Below are 23648 nucleotides of genomic sequence, written 5' to 3' on the forward strand. Positions count from 1 at the left end.
CCCTTTGGTGGATCCCACATCAGTCCGCATTCTGGTACCCTGTGGTCAAGGTACCCCGTGAGTCTCCCAAGCCATGACTACAGCTCTCATGGCTTCCCCCGGGACTGACTGCGGGCCCAGTTTGGTGACATCACAGTCTCTTTATTTGGGGCACTGGCAGTGATGGTGTCTCTGGTGCAGTGACCTCTATGGAGAACACAGATAACATTAAGTGGTTTTGATGAGCATTTACGGTGTCACGTGGTTCTTCTAGAAAGGCATTGGGGAGGGAACAATGAGTGGGCAGGCAGGGAGAGGTACACCTGTGGGGTGGGCTGAGCCAGGCCTGGAGCTTTCTGGGAATCAGGACAGTTGGTGTCCTCCCCCTGCCACCTTCTTGCTGCAGAAGTGAGGGTGGAAGCTGTACTGCAGACTTACGGGAGGATTTTGTGTAAGATGGCTGTCATAATAGTGGTAAAAATCATAGTGGCTGTTTATTGAGCACTTAATCCTTGTTTGGGCTGCTAGGTTGTAGCCATTTCTATGGATCCCCACACCATCCCTGTGAGGTAGTTTTTTCTTTGGGCAGAGGAAGAGGCTAAGGTTCAGGGTGGCTTTCCTGCGGCAGTGCACCTGGCATTCAAGCCTAGTTCCTTTTGACTCCTCACACTGTCTACGTTGGACTGTCTTTGGGTTCTTAGATGCAGAGGCAGAGAAACCCTGGGCAGCCCACAGCCAACGGGCGTTTCAAAATAGATTCCTCCTCTGTGTGTTTGCTTTAGCCTGATCATTAACCAGTGTCAGGGTTGCGTGCTGCTCACAGATGTGGTTTATTTATTTTTATTGTGCTTTAAGTGAAAGTTTACAATTCAAGTTAGTTTCTCATACAAAAATTTATACGCATTGTTATGTGACCCTAGTTGCTGCATGTGTAATGTGACAGCACACTCCCCCTTTCTACCCCGGATCTCCCGTGTCCATTCAACCAGCATCTGTCCCTTGTTGCCTTCTCATCTCGCTTCCAGACAGGAGCTGCCCATTCAGTTTCGTGTATCTAGCTAAGAAGCACTCTCTTCACGAGTATCGTTTTATGTCTTACAGTCCAGTCTAATCTTTTTCTGAAGCGTTGGCTTAGGGAATGGTTTCAGGTCTGGGCTAACAGTCTGGGGGCCATGTCTTCCAGGGTCCCTCCAGTCTCAGTCAGACCATTATGTCTGGTCTTTTTCCTAGAATTTGAGTTCTACACCTGACTTTCCTCTTGTCAAGGACTCTGTCGTGTTCCCCGTCAGGGCAGTCGTTGGTGGTAGCTGGGCACCATCTAGTTCTTCTGATCTCAGGCTGATGGGAGTCTCTGGTTTATGTGGCCCTTTCTGTCTCTTGGGCTAATATTTTCCTTGTGTCTTCAGCATTCTTCATTCTCCTTTGCTTCACAGATGTGTTTTGTTTGGCTTACCCAAAGTTTATGAAAATGTAAGCCACATTTTTTAACTAAGTTTGAAGGTCTGGATTTCTGGCTTCTCTTGAAAAATCAGAAGATCTGGCAACAATGGACCCCCATTCCCATGTGGGAGGAATTGTCCAGAGCTGAGCAGCTGCTGTCCCCTTTGGATGCCTAGTCCTTCCAGTTTGCCAGAGTCCCCACCATTCCCTATTACCCCACCACTGAGGCAGGGAGTTAGTTAAGAGCTGCCTTCTGTTACTACATTTGCAGTTTTTTTTTTTTTTTTTAACATATACTTCATCCAGTTCACTCATGTTATATGCCTGGCCCCAGGAAGGCATTTGAGCCTGCAGCTCCTGGGTGAGATAAATGTTAACTCACATGTTTTCTCTAACCTAGATCCCCTGAAGTGTTCTCTGAGCCCCTTTGGAGTCAGCATTCTTGGCACAGTTAATGGCCCCATCTTGTTTTTCCACTGATATATTAAAGGGTAGGGAATGGGCCAGCTTTCAGATCTTGTCCTTTCAATTGGCTACTTCTCAATGGGTGCTAAGCCTCACCCTGCAGCCAGACACAGGGCTTCAGGGCTCAGTGGGCACCTCATTTTGGGGACCCCCCAGCCTGCCCATTGGTAGCCTCGGAAGGGACCATGAACAATGTCTCCTTAGTGTGACACCTGTTGACCCTCATGGAGAGGGACGGAGTGTGATTCAGCTCGAGTTTATCTTCCTCAGTTGGCGTGACCCATGGGCAGCAGCGGAAAGCAAGCCGGAATCCAGAGCGAAACCTGGGGGTGGAGGGTCACCGTGAGCAAGGGGAAAGGGTGCAGTTACAGGGGCTGTTGTGTGGCTGCCCTCACCCCGCCTCATCTCCCTCCACAGCATCCTGCTGCCTCATACCATGGAGCCTACTATTGCCTAGGGTCCCTTGAGACACATATTCTTTAGTGGGTTTGAGTTTTGGAAACAGAAGTCATCTGCAGCCAAGTCTAGTGACTGGAGTGGGTGATTATGCTGAATTAGACCATTTGTCATTACAAACAAAAAAAGGAGCTAAGTATAATTACAAAGGAACAGCAGATTTTCTTGTTTGACTTGTTAACTGGATTCTAAGGGATTATTCAGAGGCATCTTGAAAATTTGGGCTTTGGCAGCATTGGTGGAATAAGGACACTATCCCAGGGGGACTGCTTTGAAAGAAAATACACACGTGGAATGACTAAGTTTTGGTATATTTAAAAAATAAACAACTTTCCTGCAGTGGCAGCAATGAAGTTTCATGTGTAAACTGGACTTATGAGGAAGCAACAGTGAGCAGAAAATGTGGTTTGGCAGAAAGAGAACACTGCCTGCTCAGAGAAGCAGAAATGAGACCATGTAGGGCAGCCAAGAGCGAGCGAGTGAGAGACAGAGATGGAGAGAGAGAGAACACAATATTGTCTGGTTCCTGGGAAAGCAGGGTTCCCTGCTGCAGAAAACCAAGCCTTGTTTGGTTCCTCCCATTGTAGTTCCACAAGTTAGCACACCGTGGCGCTTGATGGTCTCTGTACCTTACATCCACACTCGTCCCATACACAGCTCCTGATCCTTCTCTCAACCCCAACCAGCTTGTCCCCCTTCCCTATACCCAGTAAGCTCTCAGAAAAATCTTAGTTCTCTCACTTCCTTCTGGCCTGCCCCAGGTGGGTGGGATGTCTGAGCAACAAAGATCCTAACAGCATTCTCGGTGGCCTGGATGCCTGGGCAGGGAGGTGATAAAAGGCCAGAACAAAGAGGCCCAGGACCAGCCTCATACGCCTTATACACATCACTGTCCTACTGGGGCCAAGGCTCAGTGTCCACGTCTCACCTCTTCTTGGTTGGCCCCAGTCTCAGGGTTTTCCGAGGCTGAAAAAGGCCTGCTCTGCAAGCAGGACCTCTGGGTGCTGGGGCTCCTCCCTGGTTCACTCCCTACCTCACAAGTGCCCCCAGGGAAGTGCCCGCCCCTCTCTGGGCCAGGAGAACCAGAACAATCTGTGGGAGGAGTGAGATCCCAGCTCCTCCTCCCCACTGTCTCTGCCACAGTCACTTACAGCTGCCCTGAAAGCCTCTGGAGGGCAGGAGATAACTGTGCCCTTCCCAGGGACTATCCTGCCCCGTTGACCCTGGCCCCAGCTTCCTACTGAGGGCTGGGCTCTACGGGGTTGGTGAAGCTCACTTTGCTCCAGGAAAGGCCTCAGAGGTTTTTCCCTACACATTATGCTTGTGTGGTACATTTGTTAAAACTGATGAACTGATTTTGATACATCATTAACTAAAGTTCATCATTTACATTAGGGTTTGTGTTGTACAGTCCTATGGGTTTCGATAAGGAACCCTAGTGGCACAACAGTTAAGTGCTCGGTTGCTAACCGAAAGGTTGCAGTTCAAACCCATCCAGCGGCTCCTCAAGGAAAGACCTGGCAATCTGCTCCCATAAAGATTATAACCTAGAAAACCCTATGGGGCAGTTCTGCTCTGTCACATGGGGTCTCTAGACGAAAATACACCTGACGGTACCTAACAACAACAACATGGGTTTCAACAAAGGCATAGTGTCATGTATACACCATTACAGCACCATACAGAATAGTTTCACTGCCCTAAAAATGCCCTGTGCTTCACCTATTATCCCTCTCCCCTCCTCCTGGTGTGGTGCGATGGATCGCTTTTAAATGGCCTTTCTCGCCATGGGCTTGAAAGTTCCGATCAAAAGATTAGGGGCTATGTAAATAAGGTGCTTATGGACCACCAAGGGGATTGGACAGCTTGCTAATAATGCAAATAAAGTACATGGTACCCTTGTGGGGGTGGACCATGCAAATTAGCTGTATGGAACCCTAATGAGTGGATTGGTCAGTCAGTTTTCCCAACCCACTAGGCTTAAAATGAGCTATCCCAGAGGCGGAAAGGGGCGACCTGACTACCACCAAGAAGAGACAGGAGTGAGGCACATCCTTTGGACCCAGGATCCCAGCACTGAGGCCATCCTAGACCCCTGGAGACAGAGAGAGGGAGCTGTAACAGGGAAGACAGCGACAGACGGCGGTGCGAGACGGCAGGAACCAGGACTGGCGAAGGTGACTGCAGTGGGGCTTGCCAGCCCACAGAGCTAAGAGGTGTGTAGCACTTGTCCGAGATGGCCCCCAGCAGGGCTGGGCAGCAGAAGGCGAGAAGAAGCTGTCCTGACTGAGGAAGTGTGTCCTATGTGGTTGTTCCTTTACTTCCAAGATGATCCCGAACCCGAGTTGCACCCTGTTACTTTCCTAATAAACCACTTAACTGTAAGTACGGTTCATGAGTTCTGTGAGATGTTGCAGTGAATTAGGGAACCCAAAGACAGGAGGGGGAGTACTGAGGGGAGAGGGAGTAGCTGATGTTAGAGATGATGGGGTGGTGCAGCAGTCTGGAAAAGTTAGACACTGGGGACCGCTTTAACCTCTGCCTCATAGGAACCAGCTTTGTGCTGATCCTTATAAAAGAAATTATTCGTTTACCCGGCAACCACTGATCTTTTTACGGTCTCTGTAGTTTTGCCTTTTCCAGAATGTCATATAGCTGGAATCATACTGTACGTAGCCTTTTTCAGACTGGCTTCTTTCACTTAGCAGTATGCATTTCAGGTTCCTCCACACCTTTTTGTGGCTTAATGGCTCATTTCTTTGGATCATTGTACTGTATGGTAACAAACGCACCACTGGAATGGAGGATGTTAATAATAGGAGAAAGGGGGGAGGCAGATGGGAACTGTCTGTACTTTCTGCACAATTTTCCTGTAATGCTAAAAATGCTCTAAAATAACAAAATGTATTATAAAAATAAATAAAATCTATTTTAAAAATAGATAAATGTCAGGACAGAAGTCCCTCCCTTCTTCACCTCCCTCTTTCCCTCTTCCCTCTTTCTGTCTTTCTGCCTCTTTCTGCCTCTCCCCTCCCTCCAGCTCTCTGTCCCTCCTCTCCTCACTTTCTCTCAGACAGACCCCAGGAGAGAGAGCAGACAGGCACTAACAGCTACGGCCTGAGCAGTTGGATAAAGGGAGGATTGTGCTGTGGGCTGGGCTATGAGGATAGCATTCCAGCGTGAGGGTGGTGTGAGGGGCAGAGGAGCAAAGGCTCAGGCAGGAACATGGGTGGCAGTGTGAGCTGTGCAGGGGACCTGGGTGGGGCCAGGCCATGGAGCCCTGAGGGCTGAGGGGAGGGCCCGGTGGGGGAGCGGCTCACCTGTGGTTGAGGCAGCAATAGATGATGGGATTGTACATAGTGGAGCTCATGGCCAACCAGAAGAGTGCCAGGTAGACCTGCTGGATGAACTTATGGCAGTAGATGTCCTTCTGGAAGCTGCCCAGGATGAAGTAGAGGTGGTAGGGCAGCCAGCAGACAGCAAAGGTCACCACCACCAGCACCATGGTTTTCACAATCTGGCCCAGAAGAGGTTCAGGTTACTCTTCAGCCCATGAGTCCCAAGCCCCGAACCTTTCGGAGGGCAGGGCAGGGAGCACCCATCAGGCCAGCCTGGGGAGCCCTCCACAATGAGGCATCATCTACTTCAACCACCTTAGTTTCCTGGAGCATCTGGTGCTCTCCTGAGCCTCAACCTCAGGGCCTTTGCACAGGCTACCCCCTCTACCCACACTGCTATCTTTCCTTTGAAGACCTTATTCCTTGAAGGAATTTGTTTCCTTCTTTGAAGTCCTTATTCCTTAAGGACTTCAACAGCCACCTTCTCCAAAAGACTTCCTTCATTCCTTCACTCATGAAGCAGCTCTCCCTCCCTGGAGAGTGGCTGAGCTTTCCCTCCTAACCCTATCCTTAGGGGAAACCGTGTGTCAGCTCTGGGTTCCCAGGGGGCCCGCTCCCTGGGATCTGTGCCTGCCATGGCCCTTCTATTCACAGGCAATGAGGCTTCAACCAGGTACCCCACCTCTGCCCAGGAGCCAACCCCTGATCTTCCCCTTCTCACAGCATTGCCTTCGCAGGTACCCTCCTGCATGGCCCGGCACCCCTCTGAGGGAGGGAAGGTGAACCAGAAAGGGCAAACGGGGCCCACCTCTCCATGAGGAGGGACATCCAAGTAATGTCCCTGCTCAGCTACTTCCCAGAGCCACCTTGTGAAATATACCTAATTCCAGGTGGGAAGCCCTGGCTTTACCTGGATATATGATGTGATTAACCCATTACCTCTTCTGGTTGCCATAGCAGGAAGGGGGCATGGAAAAGATAAACTTTGATTGGGAGAGGGTGGAGGAGGGGGCCCTGGCTAGTGGGTAGGAGGGGACACTGGCACTCCAGGTGGGCATGGGAGACAGGCCTGAAGAAGCTGGATCACAGGACGGCCTCCATGATCTCTGAGGTCTGCACTTCCGGGATCTGAGGATTCGCCTGTAATTCCAGCTAGGAGGTTCCTGTATAGTTCTGGGAGCTTCGTAAATTCAATATTCTGGGTATTCAGAAAGTCTAAGATTTTAACATTCTATCATCCTAAGATTCTTGGAAGTATCTGAAATTCTGTGAGGCTTTAGGATTCCTCGATTCATCTAAGATTCCGGGAAGTTCCTTTAACTTTGTATTTGGCCAAAGACCAAAGGCAAATCCGCCCCAGGGTTGGAACAAGGGCAAGTTACCTGTGGTTGCTCTCTGCTGCTGAGTCCCCTTAAGGGCAGACCTTGAGTCGGCCCCGCCCCGCCCCGCCCACAGGCCCCGCCCCATCCCGGCCCCACCCCCGGCCTGCTCTGCCCCTGCCAGCCCCCAGAGCGCACCTTCTTCTTGGCCTGCAGGTGGCGCAGGTTGGCGCTCTTCGCCAGATGCCCGGGGACCGCGCGCCTCCAGAGCGTGAGGCCGATGATGCTGTAAGCGAGGAACATCACCACGAGGGGCAGGAAGTAGATGAGGGCGATCACCGTGAGGTGGTACCTAGAAGGAGAGCCAGGGCCTGGGCACGGGGCGGTCCCTCCCACGTCCGTCAGCACTGTCCCTGAGAACCTGCGGGCGCCCTGGAACCAGGGTCCCGGCTTCGTGGGCCCCACCCTGAGCTGCCTCATAAAGCCTTGGTTTGGTTATTTTTTTTTTTTAAAAAAGCAACATTGGCTAACCTATATACCAAAAAGAGGGCTTCCCGGGCCGTAGAAGGGACGAGTGCATTAAACCTGCATGATTCCTTGTTATAGACAAGTACCAAAAAAGAAAATAAATATTAATAAAAATGAATGAGAATGGAAAAAAATTTTTTAATAAAAAATACCATTAGACACAATGAGAAAGTCGTTACTTATCCCACCCCCATCACTATTAAGTTTAGCATATTTTCTTCCAGAATTATATGTTTGCATGTCTGTATGTATAATACATACATATATATTAGCTAGCTATAAAATTATTCCTTATATATTATCTATCTTATATATGTAATTACATGTATTGTATAAAATATATCTAATATATATAGATGCATATTGATAGAAAGCAGCCCTGGTGCTGCAGTTGTTAAGCACTCAGCTGCTAACCGAAAAGTTGGTGGTTGAAACCCACCAGTGCTCGGTGGCAGGAAGATGTGGCAACTGCTTCTGTAAAGACTACAGCCTTGGAAGCCCTACCGGGGCGGTCATGCCCTGTCCTAAAGGGTTGCTCTGAGTTGGAACCAACTCGACAGCAATGGGTTTGGTATTTTGGCTTGGATGTAGATAGATAATATGTATAATCTATATCCGAGGAGCCCTGATGGCACAGACGGTTAAGCACTTGGCTGCTAACTGAAAGGTTGGTAGTTCAAACCCACCCAGTGACTCTGTGGGAGAAAGACTTGGTGATCTGCTTCTGTAAAGATTACAGGCAAGAAAATCCTATGGGGCAGTTCTACTCTGTCACGTTGGAGTCGCTATGAGTGGAAAACAACTCAACAGGACCTAACAACAATATATCTATATTTATCTGTCTAGATGGATTTGCTGGTGTCCCTGTCAAGGCATGGGACAGTGAAAAAGCAGCACGTGTACACACTAGTCCGTCATCTGCTTCCTGCCCGTCAGCATCAGGCTGGGAACATCGTTCGTGTCAGCAAATGCTCTTTCACACCGCCTTTGAGCAAGCAGCCCAGAGTGCTATCACATGGTTCCTTACCCCGACCCAGGAGGTTCCCAGGCTGTGCTGAGGCTGTTTCATGTCCTTTTGCAAAGTGTGTAAAGGAGACGTGTCCTGTCCCAGCGTGATGCCACATCCCCCCTCCAACGAGGCATGGGCTGGGGACTGACTCCCAGGCAGGTCTGCAGTGGGAGCCCTTGGTGCACCCCATGAGTGGGCCTGAGACCCCAGCCCTGTATGTGACTTTTTTCTTTCTTACTAGGAGGCTGAGGTGTTCCCAAGCTCCACCATGGGCCAGCCTCCAGTCTCGCTGGGTCCCTTTCAAGAGGTGTTGCCACCCTGAGGGCGAGGAGCAGGGGGCTCCAACAAATCTTTCTCCTAAAGACTTGTGTTTAGAATTCTACTTGCTTGTTCTTTTGGCAAGGCTGCCAATTACAAAATAGTTGGGGCCTCCTAGACCTCCTGACCCTCATTCCAGACCTGGGCTGAGAGCCCTGCTCTTGGGGCAGGTAAGAGGAGAAGAGAGGCCCCTGCACCTTACTTTCATCATGAGATCACAGGATGTCTAAGCTAGAAAGGCCTTGACGGTCAACAGGGCCACTTGCCTCATAGGGAAACAGAGGCCTAGAGAGACGCAGTACATATGTTTCATATGAAACAATAGCTCTACAGAATTAATCAAAACCCAAACAATTTCCCTTTCACTGAGGGTCAGTCCTGTGGGGGTGTGGTGAAATGAATTCCTTTTGTGGCCTTTTGCCTTGGTTCTTTGGAAAAACAGCTTGAGAGATTTTCCCCCAAGCCCTCAGGAGTTACCTTTGTCCTAGTTTTCTACCACAGAGGGTTTGTTCCTTTTGTCTAGGCTGATTGACATTTCCTGGGTAAGCTGTAAACAACTTGTGGTTTGTCTGGCCCTGGGCTGCAGCCTGCCCTGTGATTGGTCTGTTTTACGCATCTTGCAGGGATTGGCCAATATATTTACACAAATGAAGTGACTATAGCCTACTATGCAAATGAAGTGTCTGTGGTCTGTGGAGAGGGGATTGGTCATTTCATGGCCCTGGTGGGAGGGCCATGCCTTGAAATTGACCAGGAGTTTTCTTATGTATGCAGCCAACCCCACAGAGGTTGACAGACAGAAAGGAGTAAAGGTAAGAAGAGAGAAGAAGCAGAGAGAGACAGAGAAGAGGCAAGGAAACTCCTAAGAGAACTGTAATACATGTCAAGGGCTGTAACATTGAAGACAGTGATGAGGCCCAGAAGGGGACCTGTGGCAGAGTCGGTGGTGATGGCGGAAACCTGCTGCTGGGAATGTAGCTAAGAGAACTGAACAAAACTGCTACACTAGCTAGAGCTGAGTGAGTTAACAGTGGAGAGGGAGGATGAAGGCAGAGAGGTCTACATGGCTGAAGGGGGCATGCATGGCTAAAATGAGGCCTGTCCTGAGGGGCCTTAGAGGAGCCTGTCCCGAGGGGGCTGACAGGAGGCTTGTCCTCAGGGGGCTGAGGGGAGGCCTGCATGGCAGAGAGAAGGGCCTGCTTGCCTGCACAGCTGAGAGGAACTGAGAGAGCTGTCCTGCACTGAAGAAGGAAAGCTTTCCGGACCTTGCCTGCATGCTTCCTGATCTTGATCTTGAGTTTTAGCCTGCTGATCCTGATCACAAGTTGTACCCTGTTACTTTCTTAATAAACTACTTAAATGTAAGTATGGTCTGTGAGTTCTGCTTGGTCGTTACAATGGATTATCGAACCCAGAAAAGAAGTAGAGAGTGCCATGGGAGGGATGGCTCGTGTCATAATTGGTAAAAAGTGTTGGAGAGTGGAGGTGTGTCTGACCTTGACCCTCATAGGAATCAGCCTTGGGCTGATCTTGGCTCTCAATATTGCCTCTGAAGTTAGACAGGCTCTGACTCTGCTACTACCATTTTACAGTGATCAGAAAAATGGGGCTCTTGTGCAACCTCTAATTTGAAGCGTGATGTTGGGTCTCTCCTCTGCATCAGTCTCCCCACCTATAAAATTAGGAGGGAGTCTCTAAGGTCCTTCCCATGTGTGATTGACACTTCTCTGTTGCCTCCTCCCATCCTAGGGACACAGAACAGGACAAGAATCCACTCTGGGCTAGGCTTCTATGCAGAAGGGGCTTCTGAGGAGCCTTGGGGACCATGCTCTAGGACTTACCAAAATTCGGGATGCTTCTCCTCTCGGCCTGGATTGTTCGTTCTGCATCTTGATTTTGGAGGTATACTTACATTTTCCTGTAGTTTCATCAGATTCTACACGCAAACCACCCCCCTACACACACTCAAGACATGGGTCTGTGAGGATGGAGCCCCCAACTGAACTCGCATTAGAAGCCCTCCCACCCAAGAAAAACAACATATTCTCACACATAAAGCCAGGCTTCCCCAAAATCCCCTCTCAGAATTCTAAGTAACAATAAAGCGTGGCTTTCTTACCCCATCCCTGCCCTCCTCTTTCTCCCTGTTGCCTGAATGGGGGTTGAGTCTCACAACTCCCAGAGAACTGGTACTCAGTACCCTAAATTCAGGGCTTCGAACTGATCCAATCCAGTTTGACCCCTCTGCTGAGAAGTTGCATTTCCACCCCAGATATACTGAATCAGAATCTGCATTTTAACAAGATCCCCAGGTGATTCTTATGTACCCTCCCAGTGAATCTTAGGTGTACATAAGAATCACCCAAGGATCTTGTTAAAATGTAGATCGTGATTTAGTATATCTGGGGGCGAAAATGCAAATTATCAGCAGGAGGTCTAACTAGAAGGAACTGGTCCGAAGTCCTGCTAAATTCTTGTTTGCCCTCTCAGGAAGAAAGACCTGTATTTAGGAGGAGGAACATCACCCTGCTGCCCCCAGTGGCCAGCCCCAAAGTGTTCCGCTTACCCCCACCTTCAGTCAGAGAGTAGGGTGCTTCCCCTGCAAGGACACCACCTTCCTGGGGGTGGGTCCTTCTGAAAGGGTGGGGTGCGTGATGGGGACAGAAACCCTAGGAAGGGTTTGCCCACGAGCCTCTCATCCTCCACACACAGGCTTCTCACAGAAATGGAGCCTTCCCCAGCAATGAAGGCCACAGAGTGGTCTTCTTGTGACAGGTGCTGGGAATAGATGGAGACAAGGTAGGGGTAAGCGTTGGGGGAGCGGTATTAAAGAAGGAGGGGGTGGGGACTGTGCTGCCATGGTTACCTGGCAGCCCTCAGCTCAAAGTATTCCACATCTTCATGCTTAGGATAGCTGGGACTTTGTTGGACCAAATCTACCACCTCCAGGTTTGTTTTCACTTGACTCCTATTTAAACTAGCACATACTGGGCATCTATTCTGTGTCAGGCACTGTGTTAAAGGCTTCGCATGCATATTCTCATTTATACTCATCCCCATATTAGAGAGAAGGAGCCAAAGACTCAGAGAGGTTAAATGACTATGCAATGTCTTGTAACCAGGAGGGAACAGAGCAGGACTCTGACCCTGCTGACGGACTCTAAAACCCATGCCCTCAACCAATTCTTTCTTCTCTGTTGACCAATGGCGCAATGCTGGGGGATCACAAAACCACACTGGGAGAACTGGGAAAACTGAGGCCCAGAATGGGGAAAGGCCTCACCCAGGGTCACATACCAGCTGGGCCCTTTTACACTCTTCCACCCTGTCGCCCAACCCATGCTGCCTACCTTAACATGAAGAAGATACAAGGAATTCTACAGAAAATATCCCAGGCTCCATCTACCTGCTCTTTCTGCTTCAATACCCTGGCCATCTGTAGCCTGAGCATACACAGCACCCTCCCCAAACCACACATTCCCACACACACAGCTGCAAACATACCCATCTGCTTACGTACACACATCCACACACGCATAAACGAATGCAGCACGCCGTACATGTAGACTCACAGACACGTGTGTACACATATGTATCGCTCATTTAAGGCTACACACATATGTTTACTTTAGTAGCAGAATAGCTAGGAGATTGGGCTCTGGAGCTGGACTGGCTGGTTTTGAATGCCAGCTTCATTTACTAGCTGTGTGGTCTCAGGTAAGCCACTTAGTTTTTCAGTGCCTCAGTTTCCTCATACAAAAAATGGGAATGGTAATAATAGTACATACCCATTGATTGTTTGGAGAATTAAATCGGTTATTACATGTAAAGTGCTTAGAACAGACCCGACATGTACTAAGTGCTGTGTAAATGTTACTTTTAGTATGTACATGTACTTAGTATCATGTACACATGTGCAACCCCCTACACACTTATACCTGTACGTGCCTGCATGCACATACACACAAGCACACATGTTCGTTCTCAGGTGTATACACGCACACAGCATTGCCCCCCACTCCCACCCAGGAAGCCTTACAGGAGGTGGGTCATGCCCTTGCTGTCTTCAGGCCAGGCCACAACACACTTGGTGGCACCCAGTTCCATGGTGATGGTGGAGTAGAAGCACTGGGGGAAGGCCAGGGCCAGAGCCACCAGCCAGATGCCAGCAATAACCGCCTTGGTGCCAGGGGCCGAGAGCCGTGGCTGGAAGGGGTGGACGATGGCCATGTACCTATGAGCAGAGGATAGAGTGAGGGGTGAGAGCGCCTCCATCAGACCACCCCTCAGCCTCCCTCCCCCCGCCCCAGGCCCACACTCTCCAGTCCCAGTCCCCACACTGCTACCTGGTGACTACAGACTCTGGAGCCCCCACCCCACCTGCAGAGAGCTAGCGGGGCTGTGGGGTCTCTCAAGTCCGCACAGCACATCAGCACTCGAGAGCCCCAGCCCAGGCCTCCTCCACGCCACCTCCCTCTGAGCATGGATGTGCCCTCAGGTGGCCACAAACTGGCAGTGCAGCCACACTGGATATCCATTTGGGGGCAGGGCCGAGTATTCACCTTTAGCCTTAGGCTCTGCCCTGCCCAAGCCCCTCATCCCTATGCCAGTCCCTCTCTTGTTCAGAAACCTTAGCAGAGCGGACAGTCTGCTGGTGGATATGGCCTATATCTGTGCTGTCTTGTTGGAATGGAGCTAGTGGTACTGAGGAACTCAACTTTTCATTTTATTTTAATTAATTAAAGTTTAAACAGGCACAATGGCTAGTGACTAAAGTATTGGCCCAAAACTTTAAACGTGGCATTCAAGGCCCTCTGTCATGTGGCCAACACATATTCCAGCCTCCTCTGGCACTGCTTCTAGCACCTTCTCTGGCCCCGTCTGGCTGTGGAGCAGCCCTGCATCACCCTCCACCGGGCATTTCCTCCCCCGCTCAACCGGGAACTCCTCTTTCCTCTCCAGATTCATTAAAGTCCAGGTGAAATGACACCTCCTGCATGAAACCAGAGTCCCTGGGTGGTGCAAATCATTGACATGCTCGGCTGCTAAGCAAAAGGTTGGAAGTTCAAGTCCATCCAGAGGTACCTTGGAAGAAAGGTCTGGCCATCTACTTCCGAAAATTCAGCCATTGAAAACCCTATCGAGCATACACACACACACACAGCATTGCCATGAGTCAGAGTCGAGTCAAATGCAACTGGTTTTGGTAGGTTTCCCTGAAGTCAGCCAGGAGCAGTCTTCTTAGCTCCTGCCTCTCTCTGGGAGAACCTGAGTGGGACTTGAACTGCCATTTGGTACCCTCTTGCCTGGTAAGGTGCAGGGCCTGTTTCCAAGTTACCTCAGGCAGGAGTTGTTACCTCTATTCTCCACATCAGGTAATGGAGGCTTAGAGAAGTGAAACAACCCATCTCAGAAGAGGCAGAGCTGCCTTTGAACCCAGCTGGCTCCATCTTCCTGCTACCAGGTGGATTAGGCTTCCTGGGACTCAGAAAGCAACTGTAGGTGTTTCCTGGGCCTGGTGGGTCTGAGACCTCATGAGTCTGGGGCTCTGACTGAGGACAGAAGAGCTCTGGAGTAGACACCTGCTTCCCCAAGGTCAAAGGACCCAAAGGAAACCATCTACCCACTGATGCAGGTGTCTGCCTTTGTCCCTTTGGGGCCTCTATAAGGTGCTGTGTGACCTTGGTTTCCTCCTCTGCAGTGTGAGGGTGTGGGACTAGATTGGCGTTTTCTCTGCGTCATGGACTGTCTATCTGAATTATACGCCCCTTCCCCTCCCCACTGCCATGGACTCAATGTTCCCCTTCCATATCCACCCTGGGCTATGCCCCCACAACCAGCTTTAAAAGGACTGCTGATAGCCGCACAGCTAACTCTTTCTCAGCAGAGCTCACAGGCTGCAGCCCCGGAGAGCAGCACAGGACAACAGCTGGTCCTATTGTAAGGAGCAAGCAGACCCAGCGATATTCTGGGTAGATTCATACTTTGTATGATAGGTCAGGAGTCTCTGGGTAGCACAAACAGTTAAATGCTTGACTACTAGCTGAAAGGTTGGTTATTTGAACCCAGCCAGAGGCTCCTCAGAAGACAGGCGTGGAGGTCTGCTTCCAAAAGGTTACAGTCTTTCTACCACAACAACAACATGGTGTGTCAACAGAATACAATATTAAATTTTTCCCCTAGTATAATCTCTCTGGAAAAGGGAAATAATATAAGCAATTTCCTTGTTGTAAAAGAAAGACACCAAAACAAAGATCAACTCTGAAGAACATTCTAGAATGTCCCCAGGCACTGCCCTGCTCCTTCTCTCACAGCTTTGAACAACTCACCTAGTACAAAGTTCTTCCTTGGTCTAACTTTAACCCTACATGCTTCAGTTCCACAGTCCACTGTCTTCCAGATACATACTTTTGGATCGTAACCAGGTGTGGGGTGCAATGCCCTGGGTTCTACCCTTAACTTGCTGTGCAATCGCAGCAACTCATCACCCCATTCTGAGCCCCAGCAAAGTGAGAAGTCTTCCCTAGCTCCCCCACTGCCCCTCTTGCCTGTCGGCAGCGATGGCGGTCATGGAGTAGATGCTGACAAACATGGCGGTGATGGGGAAGAGGTTCTGGAAGTAACAGAAGGCACGGCCAAAGTACCAGATGTTGTGGCTGGCATAGACAAAGTTGAAGGCAGTGTTGAAGGCGGCCATGCAGAGGTCTGCCAGGGCCAGGTTGACAATGAAGTAGTTGGTGACAGTGCGCATCCTTTGATGGGCCAGGATGATCCAGATGACTATGGCGTTGCCTGTCACGGCCACCAGCACCAGGGCCAGGTAGGCTGTGGCCCACAGTGCCAGTTGCCAGCCAGGCATTGAAAAGGCGGTGATGCCTGTGGTGTTGATCTCAGGGCCGGACGAGGTGTTGATCTCAATCTCGATGGTACAGACCCCCATGGCTGCCTCTGGGTCTCAGATGAGAGGCCTGGCTCTATGGCTTAACCTGGGCCCTGGTGCTCTGCCCAGATTTGCCACGGAAGATAAATCCCCTTGAGTACCTGGGTACGGGGGAGAGAGGAATAGATACAATGCAGCGTTAGGGGAGCCAGAGGGACACTCCCAAGGCCCCCGGCACGACCTGGGCTAAAGATGAATTAGGCTGAGGGGAAAGCCCAGTGCAGGGCTAGAGCCATTTCAGATTTCCACGTCCTGGCCAGAATCCTCAAATGCCACAAGGTAATCTAGAATCCACAGAGCCGGAGACATCCTTAGAAATCACTGGTTCAACCCTGCACCGCAGAAATGGAAACACTGAGATTCCAAGAGGAGAACTGACCAGCTCAAGTCACTTGGTAAACTGGTGACAAGCCAGGACTGGAACTCGGGCCCCTCCGAATGCTATTCAGAGAATATCCTGGATTGGCCGAGCATGAAGCGGAAGTCTCTGAAATCGGCAGGCCCACCGCCCAGCAGGACGCAGCTGCCTTCCGTCCAGGCTTTGGGGTGCAGCCTGGGTTGGGAGCTGGGGTGAGCTCACGACTGCCAGCTGCCAGCCCTGCTGTACTGCGCAGGGCGGGCGAGGGCCTTGGCAGAGGTACTGCCTGCTTGTGAGGTGGGGCTCTGGCTCCTGCCCTTGTCCCACCCCCTGCTTGGGTGGGTGGGTCTTGTCTTGTTTCTTGAGGAAAGATTTAGGTCAGGACTGGCTGCCGAGGTAGGAAGAGATTCGGGGAAATGGAGCGAAGCAGGGGTGGGGGCTGGGCTGGCACAGAGAGCACTGTCCTCAGTGGGGTGTTTAGATCCAGCCTGGGTCAGGGGCCCCCATCTAGAGAGTTATTAAGAGTACACACTTAGGAGCCACGGAGACCCACATGTGAGTCTGGCTCTGTGACTCTGGGCAAGTCACTTAACCTTTCGGAGCTAAAGCTTTCCTCTCCAAAAAAGGTAGAGAAAACAATGTGCACATTTCCCAGCATATTCATGGGTTTTAAATGAGATCATGTGCCTACAGGGGTAGCGTGTAAAAAATTCTACAGGGATTTGTGGCCTCAAGGGAGGCCCCTAAAAAGCTCGGGGCTCTATGGGAGGGGAAGAAAGAACCCGAAGCATCTCTGAATGAGTGATGCAGATGCTGCTGGTCCAGGGACCTCACTTTGAGAACCACTGTCTTGGAACAAGGGCAGGGCTTGCTGCCTCTTCTGTGGGACCCAGCAAGGCCAGTTTTAAGTTTTGGGGGGCTGCTCTGGGTGTGCCCAAAGGAGCCCGCTCCTTGTCGTCGACTGTGCATGTATGAGTTGGGGTGTTGAGTGAAGGTGTGACGATGTCTCACCTGTGCACACCTGTGGCTGTGTGGACCCTAAGGTGGGGCAGGGAGGGTCCCCCACAGACTCAGGCATAGTGGTCGCCAGTTCCCCTGGGCTCCAAAGGAGCCTCCTTCCAGCTGCCTGGCACAGCGGGGTCTCTTGTGGGCTGCCCACCCACCCTGGCTCTCCTCACCACTATCTTCTCTGCTTCTCCCCCTGGTGTATGGCTTCCACACAGACCACCGGCTGCCTCCCTGGCTGAGCTGGGAAAGACCTTTAAAGGCCTCAAGTACTGAAAAGATGATGCCATCAATGGAATCCAAACTAAAAACAACACTAAACCATAAATCAAGAAACCTAAATGTATACTGAAATGGAAAAAACCTCAGTCTAGATTTTTCTGAATGTAAACTCCTGGATAAGTTCATCAACGCTGAGGTTTGATCTACTGCTCGTGCTAATGTGCTAAGCGTGTGCTTGGTCTAGCAGGAATCCAGCCCTGCTTTTGGGGAGGGGCTGCTTCCTGGACCCCTACTCCTTCCAGTGGGTTTGCACTTGACTCCTGCCCTCCCAGAGTCGGATCCAGACAGAAATGGCTCCAGTCCTGGCTGGGCCACAGAGGAAAGGCCTGTTCTTTTTCTGGAGGGGGCTATCATCCTCTGTTTGGACATTTGTCCCTTGCTGAAGGGCCTCTGCCTTTGATCTCTTTCGGCACCTGTATCAGCACTACTGGGTCAACTTTAGGTCTTGCTTCTGTCTCATGCTCAGCTGGCCAGGCTCTTAGAGGGTAAAACATACAGAAATAAGAATGTCAGCACAAGAAAAGCTTCACACTTTGCTGTCCTGGCCTCCCACTCCCAGACAGCCAGGGTTTATTGTGCCTCAGGTACAAGCACAGTACAGGGCTGGGAAGCCTGAGAATGTGTCCCCAGGTCACAGAGGCCCAGAATAGTACACCCCCTGCTTGTCCCCCGCTTCATCGTATATGTGATGGATTGTATTTTGGAGCTATTAAGTCTCGGTTTTTATTTCTGCCTTAAATCATGTGTTCTTGCAGCTTCCCAGCTATGTGCTCTGAGACTTGTAACCTCATGGAAGGAAAGGGGGGGCATCCAAGGACAAAGGGGTTACTGATCAGCTTGGCTGCTCAGAGCTGAGCTTCCAAGTCCATAGCTAGACAACGGCCTTGAAAGCCAGGCTTTGTTAAATGAGAAAAAATATTGTAAGTTCCTTTAGGTCCAATTGACATTTCAAGACTGGAGGGTTTGCCTGTTTGTACGGGAAGTCCCATTCAGGCAGGAGGCAGAGGAGGAAAGGCCACCCACTCACGTCTGGCCGTGATTGGCTGAGTTGATGGCGCATTGGGTACTTCTGGGAAGCCGGCTCTGATTCAGAGTTGAATATGCAGGATGTTTATTAAGGGGGTGCCCTTGGGGTCAGCACCTGTGGGAGGGACGGGAAGGAACAAGAGGAGGCAGGGGAAGAAAGTGAGCTGCAAGACCTGACAGCCCGTGGGTCCTCTGGATCTAGAACAGCCCTCCAGAGTTGTCCTGTACTGGGCAAAAGTGGCCAGGCCTTTATACTTCACGTTGATCACTGGATGTGGCTGCCCCAGGAAGGGACGTGACCTTGGACAGGCAGCTCTCTGCAGCTCTGAAGGGGATGAGAGTGAAGTGCTGCCTGCTGACAGCCCCCCAACAACTTGAAGGGGGTCTGGGAAGCACACAAGGTCCCTGAGTGTCACAAGCAGTCTGCAGCTGGCTGCTAACCTAAAGGTTGGTGGTTCAAACCCACCCAGCAGTTCTCAAGAAGAAAAGCCTGGCGACCTCCTTCCGTAAAGATTGCAGCTGAGGAGCCTCTATGGAGCACTTGCACTCTGTAACACATGAGGTTGCCATGAGTTGAAACTGACTTGACGGCAATGGGCTTGGGATGGGGGCGTGTGCTTCTGAGTGCTCCTTGCTGATTATTTGTGCTAAGGTGACCTCTAGGCTAGAGGCTCGAAGGCTAGAATTGGGAGAGAAATTTTTTTTTTTTTTTGAAGGGAGTTTGGAAGAGAAAAACAGGAGCAGTTGCAGGGTATGAGGGAAGAGAGTGGGAGAGAAAGGGGAGGCTTCTAAAAGCACTATGGATTGGATATTCCCTTAAACCAAACTGGTTGCTGTTGAATCAATTCCAGCTCATGGCGACTCCCATGTGTTACAAAGTAGAACTGCTCCATAGGGTTTTCTTGACTGTGAACTTTCAGAAACAAATTGCCAGGCCTTCCTTTTGCAGCACCACTGGGTGAATTTGAGTTTCGAACCTTCAAGTTAGTAGCCAAATGCAAATCACTTGTGCTACCCAGGGACCTTCCCCTTCAACAGGGTCTGGGAGATGCCCAGAAGAGTTATTTTGGGAATTGGCTTTAGAAATTGCCTGGCTGTGTCTCTCTGACCAGGGGGCTGTTCTGAGCGAGGAGCCCTGGGCCCATGGCTTCAGTGGGTCACACGCAGAATCCTGGGACATCAGCACTGGGCAGCTGCTGCACAGTGTTCAGCCAACACCTGGCCCACAGGTGATGCCACGTGGTGACGAGTTCACCTGGACTGGGCGAAATGGGGACAGCACAGACAGCACAGCGAGCTCTTTATCCAGCCATGTGAGATCATGTATAGGATGGCCCCTCATTCTGGACTCCACCTTTCCTGCTTTTGGGTGGGGTTAAAACATCCTTTCTTTTATGAACTAGTGATGGTAGATGGTGGTTGTTAGCCTGGTTTTGCTTTTTCTCTAAAAAATCCTTGTCGTTGTATGCCGTCGAGTCAATTGCGACTCTTAGCGACCCTATAGGACAGAGTAGAACTGCCCCACAGGGTTTCCTAGCTGTAATCTTTATGGGAGCAGATTGCCAGGTCTTTTCTCCCACAGAGCCACTGGTGGGTTCAAACTGCCTACCTGACCTGTCAGTTAGCAGCTGAGCACTTAACTGTTGCTCCACCAGGGCTCCTTAGTAGAATAAAAAGTTGGTAACCCTGTATGGTTCTCTCAGTTAGTTTGTTAGTATTTTATTGTTCCATGAACCTAACACCTGGGAGCCCCAGTCTCGTTTGATCCCCTCATTTTAGAGAAGAGGAAAGGGAGCCCCCAAGGGGGGAAGGAATTGCTCCAGGGCCCATCACCATGCAGGTGGCTTCCCTCTGGCCTCTAGAGCCTTTAATGGTCTGTTCTCCCTCCTCTTTCTGGAGACCCCTCAAAGCCGACTCCCTGGTCACCTCCCTGGTTACACTGACAGGGAATCTGGAGGCCTGGATGCTGACTGGATTGTCTCCGGTGTCTAGGAGTGTGGCCAGCACATAGTACAAAAAAAACCCCTTTGCCATTGATTCCAACTAATTTCGGTCCCACGTGTTACAGAGCAGAACTGCTCCATAGGGTCTTCTTGGGTGTAATCTTTACAGAAGCAGGCTGCCAGGCCTTTCTTCAGCGGTACTGCTGGGTGGGTTCAAACCACCAATCTTTATTATATTTAGGATTTTTTTTACTGTACTTTAGATGAAGGTTTACAGAGCAAATTAGTTTCTCATTAAACAATTAATACACTCATTGTTCTGTGACACTGGTTGCCACCCCCACGACATGTCAACACTCTCCCCTTCTTGACCTTGGGTTCCGCATTACCAGCTTTCCTATCCCCTCCTGCCTTCTCATCCTTGCCCCTGGGCTAGAGTGCCCATTTAGTCTCGTTTTGTTTTACGGGCCTGTCTGATCTTTGGCTGAAGGGCGAACCTCAGGAATGACTTTGGTACTGAGTTACAATGGTATTTGGGGGCCATACTCTCGGGGTTTCTCCAGCCTCTATCAGATCAATAAGTCTGGTCTTTTTGTGTGTGTGTGTGTGTGTGTTACAATTTTGTTCTACATTTTTCTCCACCTCTGTCCAGAACCCTCTATTGTGATCCCCGTCAGAGCAGTCGGTGGTTGTAGCCAGCACCATCTAGTTGTGCTAGACCCAGTCTGGTGGAGGCTGTGGTAGTTGTGGTCCATTAGTCCTTTGGACTAATCTTTCCCTCATGCCTTTGGTTTTCTTCATTCTCCCTTGCTGCGGACGAAGTGAGACCAGTTCAAACCACCAACCTTAAGGTTAATAGTTGAACACAAACAGTTTGTACCACCTAGGGACCTAGCAAATGGTAGGCACCTTATAAATGTTGGTCTAATCAAAATGATAAATAAAACTTAAAATACAACTCAGGGGTGAGGGATGAGGAATCATAAATATATATATTCTCTTCTTCTGTCAGTTTTCGTCCAGTCATTTCTGACTCCCAGCAACCCCATGTGGGTCAGAGTAGAACTGTGCTCCACAGGGTCTCCAATGGCTGATTTTTTAGAAATAGATCACCAGGTCTTTCTTCCAAGGTGCCTCTGGGGGGACTCTGACCTCCAGCCTTCTGGTTAGCAGCTGAGCACTTTAACTGTTTGTACCACACTAGGTCTTATATTTATATATATAAAAGCCTTAAACTAAACAGATAAAATCATTGTTGTTATTGTTGGATGCTATTGAGTCGATTCTGACTCAAAACAACCCAATGTGACAGAGTAGAATGGCCCCATAGGGTTTTCTTGGCTGTAATCTACGGAAGCCGATGGCCAGGCCTTTCTCCAGTGGAGCCGCTGGATGGGTTTGAACTGCCAACCTTTAGGCTAGCAGCCAAATGCTTAACTGTGCAACTTTAAGTGGACAGAACAGAGTAACAAAATGCCTGGCACACTGGCATTTGGGGCTCATACTAGGTACTCAATAAACATTGGGTAAATAAAAAATGATGAATAAAGTTCAAAACATTGGCCTCCCAGGGGTGAGGGGATAACATTAAATTTTCACAGGATGTAAAGCTGAAATGAAAGGAACATCCCTGAGTAGGTAGGGCAGGGTTTTTAAGGACACCAGGTTCTCCCCAGCATTCCTGGATTTATCCCTTATAGAAAGCCCCCCTTTGTGTTTAAGCAGGAGGGTCCTGGGGAGGCCCCTTGAGGAGAGGCTCTTGGCCTTTGCATCAGTGGACCAGAATGTGGGACTTCATCTGAGGCAGGAGAGCTGGTCTCTGCCAAGAGCATGGCTGACGTCTTCTTTAAACACTGGGAGTGTGCTGGAGGCAGTGCCTAGCTCTGAAAGCCTGAAGTTTATCTAGCTGGAGAAGAGAGGCCGGGAATGTTTACATCTGCAGAGAGCCTGGTGTACACAGAGCTTAGAGGCTCATAATACAGAGGGGCCCATCTCTGAAGCCTCGAGCTCCAGCAGAATCTTTCCATCTATGGCAGGTGGAGGAGGAAGTGGGCCAGAATTGTCCTAGGAGGGGCATACCACACCCGTCTTGCTGGTGGGGTAACTAGGGTCATCCCAGAGGCAGCCAGAGCCATGCAGACAGGAGGATTTGGTGTCTGCCCAGGGTGCTGTCAAATGTGGTAACAAGAGCTGTGGCATGGGATAGGACCGAGTGAAGAAAGGGAGTAACAAAAGGTAGAAGCTTCACCGAAAGGCTCCAGCTCTGGGTTGGGAGAAAGGGTCACATTTCTACTTTCATGTAGTTCCTGGCCAAGTTGGGGAGCCAAGTCCCAGGCCAGCACAGAGACCTTGCCATACCCATCTGTTAAATGGGTGGTACCATCCCTCAGTCAGTGCCGTGAGCTTCAAGCTTCTGCTGAAGGAGGGAGAGGCGGTGGTGAGTGCAGGGAGTGAGGAGGAGGGACTGGCCACTTGAAAGGCACCTTGAAGTCATGGAGAAGGTGACACAAGAAAGACTCCCGATCCTGAAAGAAAGGTCAGACAAGCCTGGCTAGAGCTGAGGATTTCTGCAGGAAGGAATGGGAGATACAGTGAGTATAAATCTCAGTCCACACACCCAGGGGTGGAAGAAAGGTCTCGTTTTCTTATTTTCTAAAAATCTACTTGATCTTAACTCCAAGTCCCCATCGTGTTGAGCTGGCAGAGAAATCCAACCTCATTACCTCTGGGGCTCCACAGCCCACCTCCTGGGCTGTCCATGGTGCCAGTGCATCTGGGAAGGGGCTCCTTTACGGTCCTTGTCTGTGTCCCACAGGTCACTGCGGAGATGTCTCTTCTTCCTGCTCCTGCAAGGGCCTTCAGGTCAGGGGCCTGCTGTTCCTGAAAACGGTCTGAACGGTCTGAGAACGGGAATTTGGGGTTCACCTGGGGATCAGGTCCTGAACATCTGTCTCCCGGAGCCCCCTCCTCCACCTGCCACAGCCATCCTTCCAGTGCTCTGCCAGGGAGAAAGGCTGAGTACCCACTTTTCCTGGCCCCATGTCCTTTCTCCTCCCTTCCCTCAAGGAAGTCCTGCTTCTCTAAACACTCAGCCCCTAAACCCCACCATCCCTCACACTCTGTCCTGGTATCTTTGATAAGGCCCAGAACACTAACATCAAAAAACCATTCTACTTCCGTCAAGGACATGGAGGCCTTTAATCTTCAGACCTTCCTAGTAAGCGAGGAAAATATTTGCATTC

At 50.4% G+C, this 23648-nt stretch overlaps 1 protein-coding gene across 1 annotated transcript; it reads right to left on the bottom strand.

Moving 5' to 3' along the window:
• Window positions 1-1675: 1675 nt before the first annotated feature.
• Window positions 1676-15792, bottom strand: TACR2 (tachykinin receptor 2). Its single transcript, XM_003409040.3, has 5 exons — window positions 15401-15792; window positions 12892-13086; window positions 7196-7349; window positions 5661-5857; window positions 1676-2207 (listed from the first exon to the last, which is right to left on the bottom strand). Exons 1-5 carry the CDS (start codon window positions 15790-15792, stop codon window positions 2021-2023), a joined length of 1125 nt encoding a protein of 374 aa, XP_003409088.1. The 3' UTR covers window positions 1676-2020.
• Window positions 15793-23648: the final 7856 nt, after the last annotated feature.

This window comes from Loxodonta africana, chromosome 16 (assembly GCF_030014295.1).
Source record: "Loxodonta africana isolate mLoxAfr1 chromosome 16, mLoxAfr1.hap2, whole genome shotgun sequence".
Taxonomy (NCBI): domain Eukaryota; kingdom Metazoa; phylum Chordata; class Mammalia; order Proboscidea; family Elephantidae; genus Loxodonta; species Loxodonta africana.

What these genes read in the sequence shown, in the direction of transcription:
- TACR2 (XM_003409040.3), bottom strand. Translation starts at nt 15,792, where the DNA reads ATGGGGGTCTGTACCATCGAGATTGAGATCAACACCTCGTCCGGCCCT. An exon ending in ACCGCCATCGCTGCCGACAG is followed by an intron (nt 13,087 to 15,400) that starts GCAAGAGGGGCA and finishes CTCTGCTCATAG; the next exon opens with GTACATGGCCATCGTCCACC. An exon ending in ACCTGCAGGCCAAGAAGAAG is followed by an intron (nt 5,858 to 7,195) that starts GTGCGCTCTGGG and finishes CTTCTGGGCCAG; the next exon opens with ATTGTGAAAACCATGGTGCT.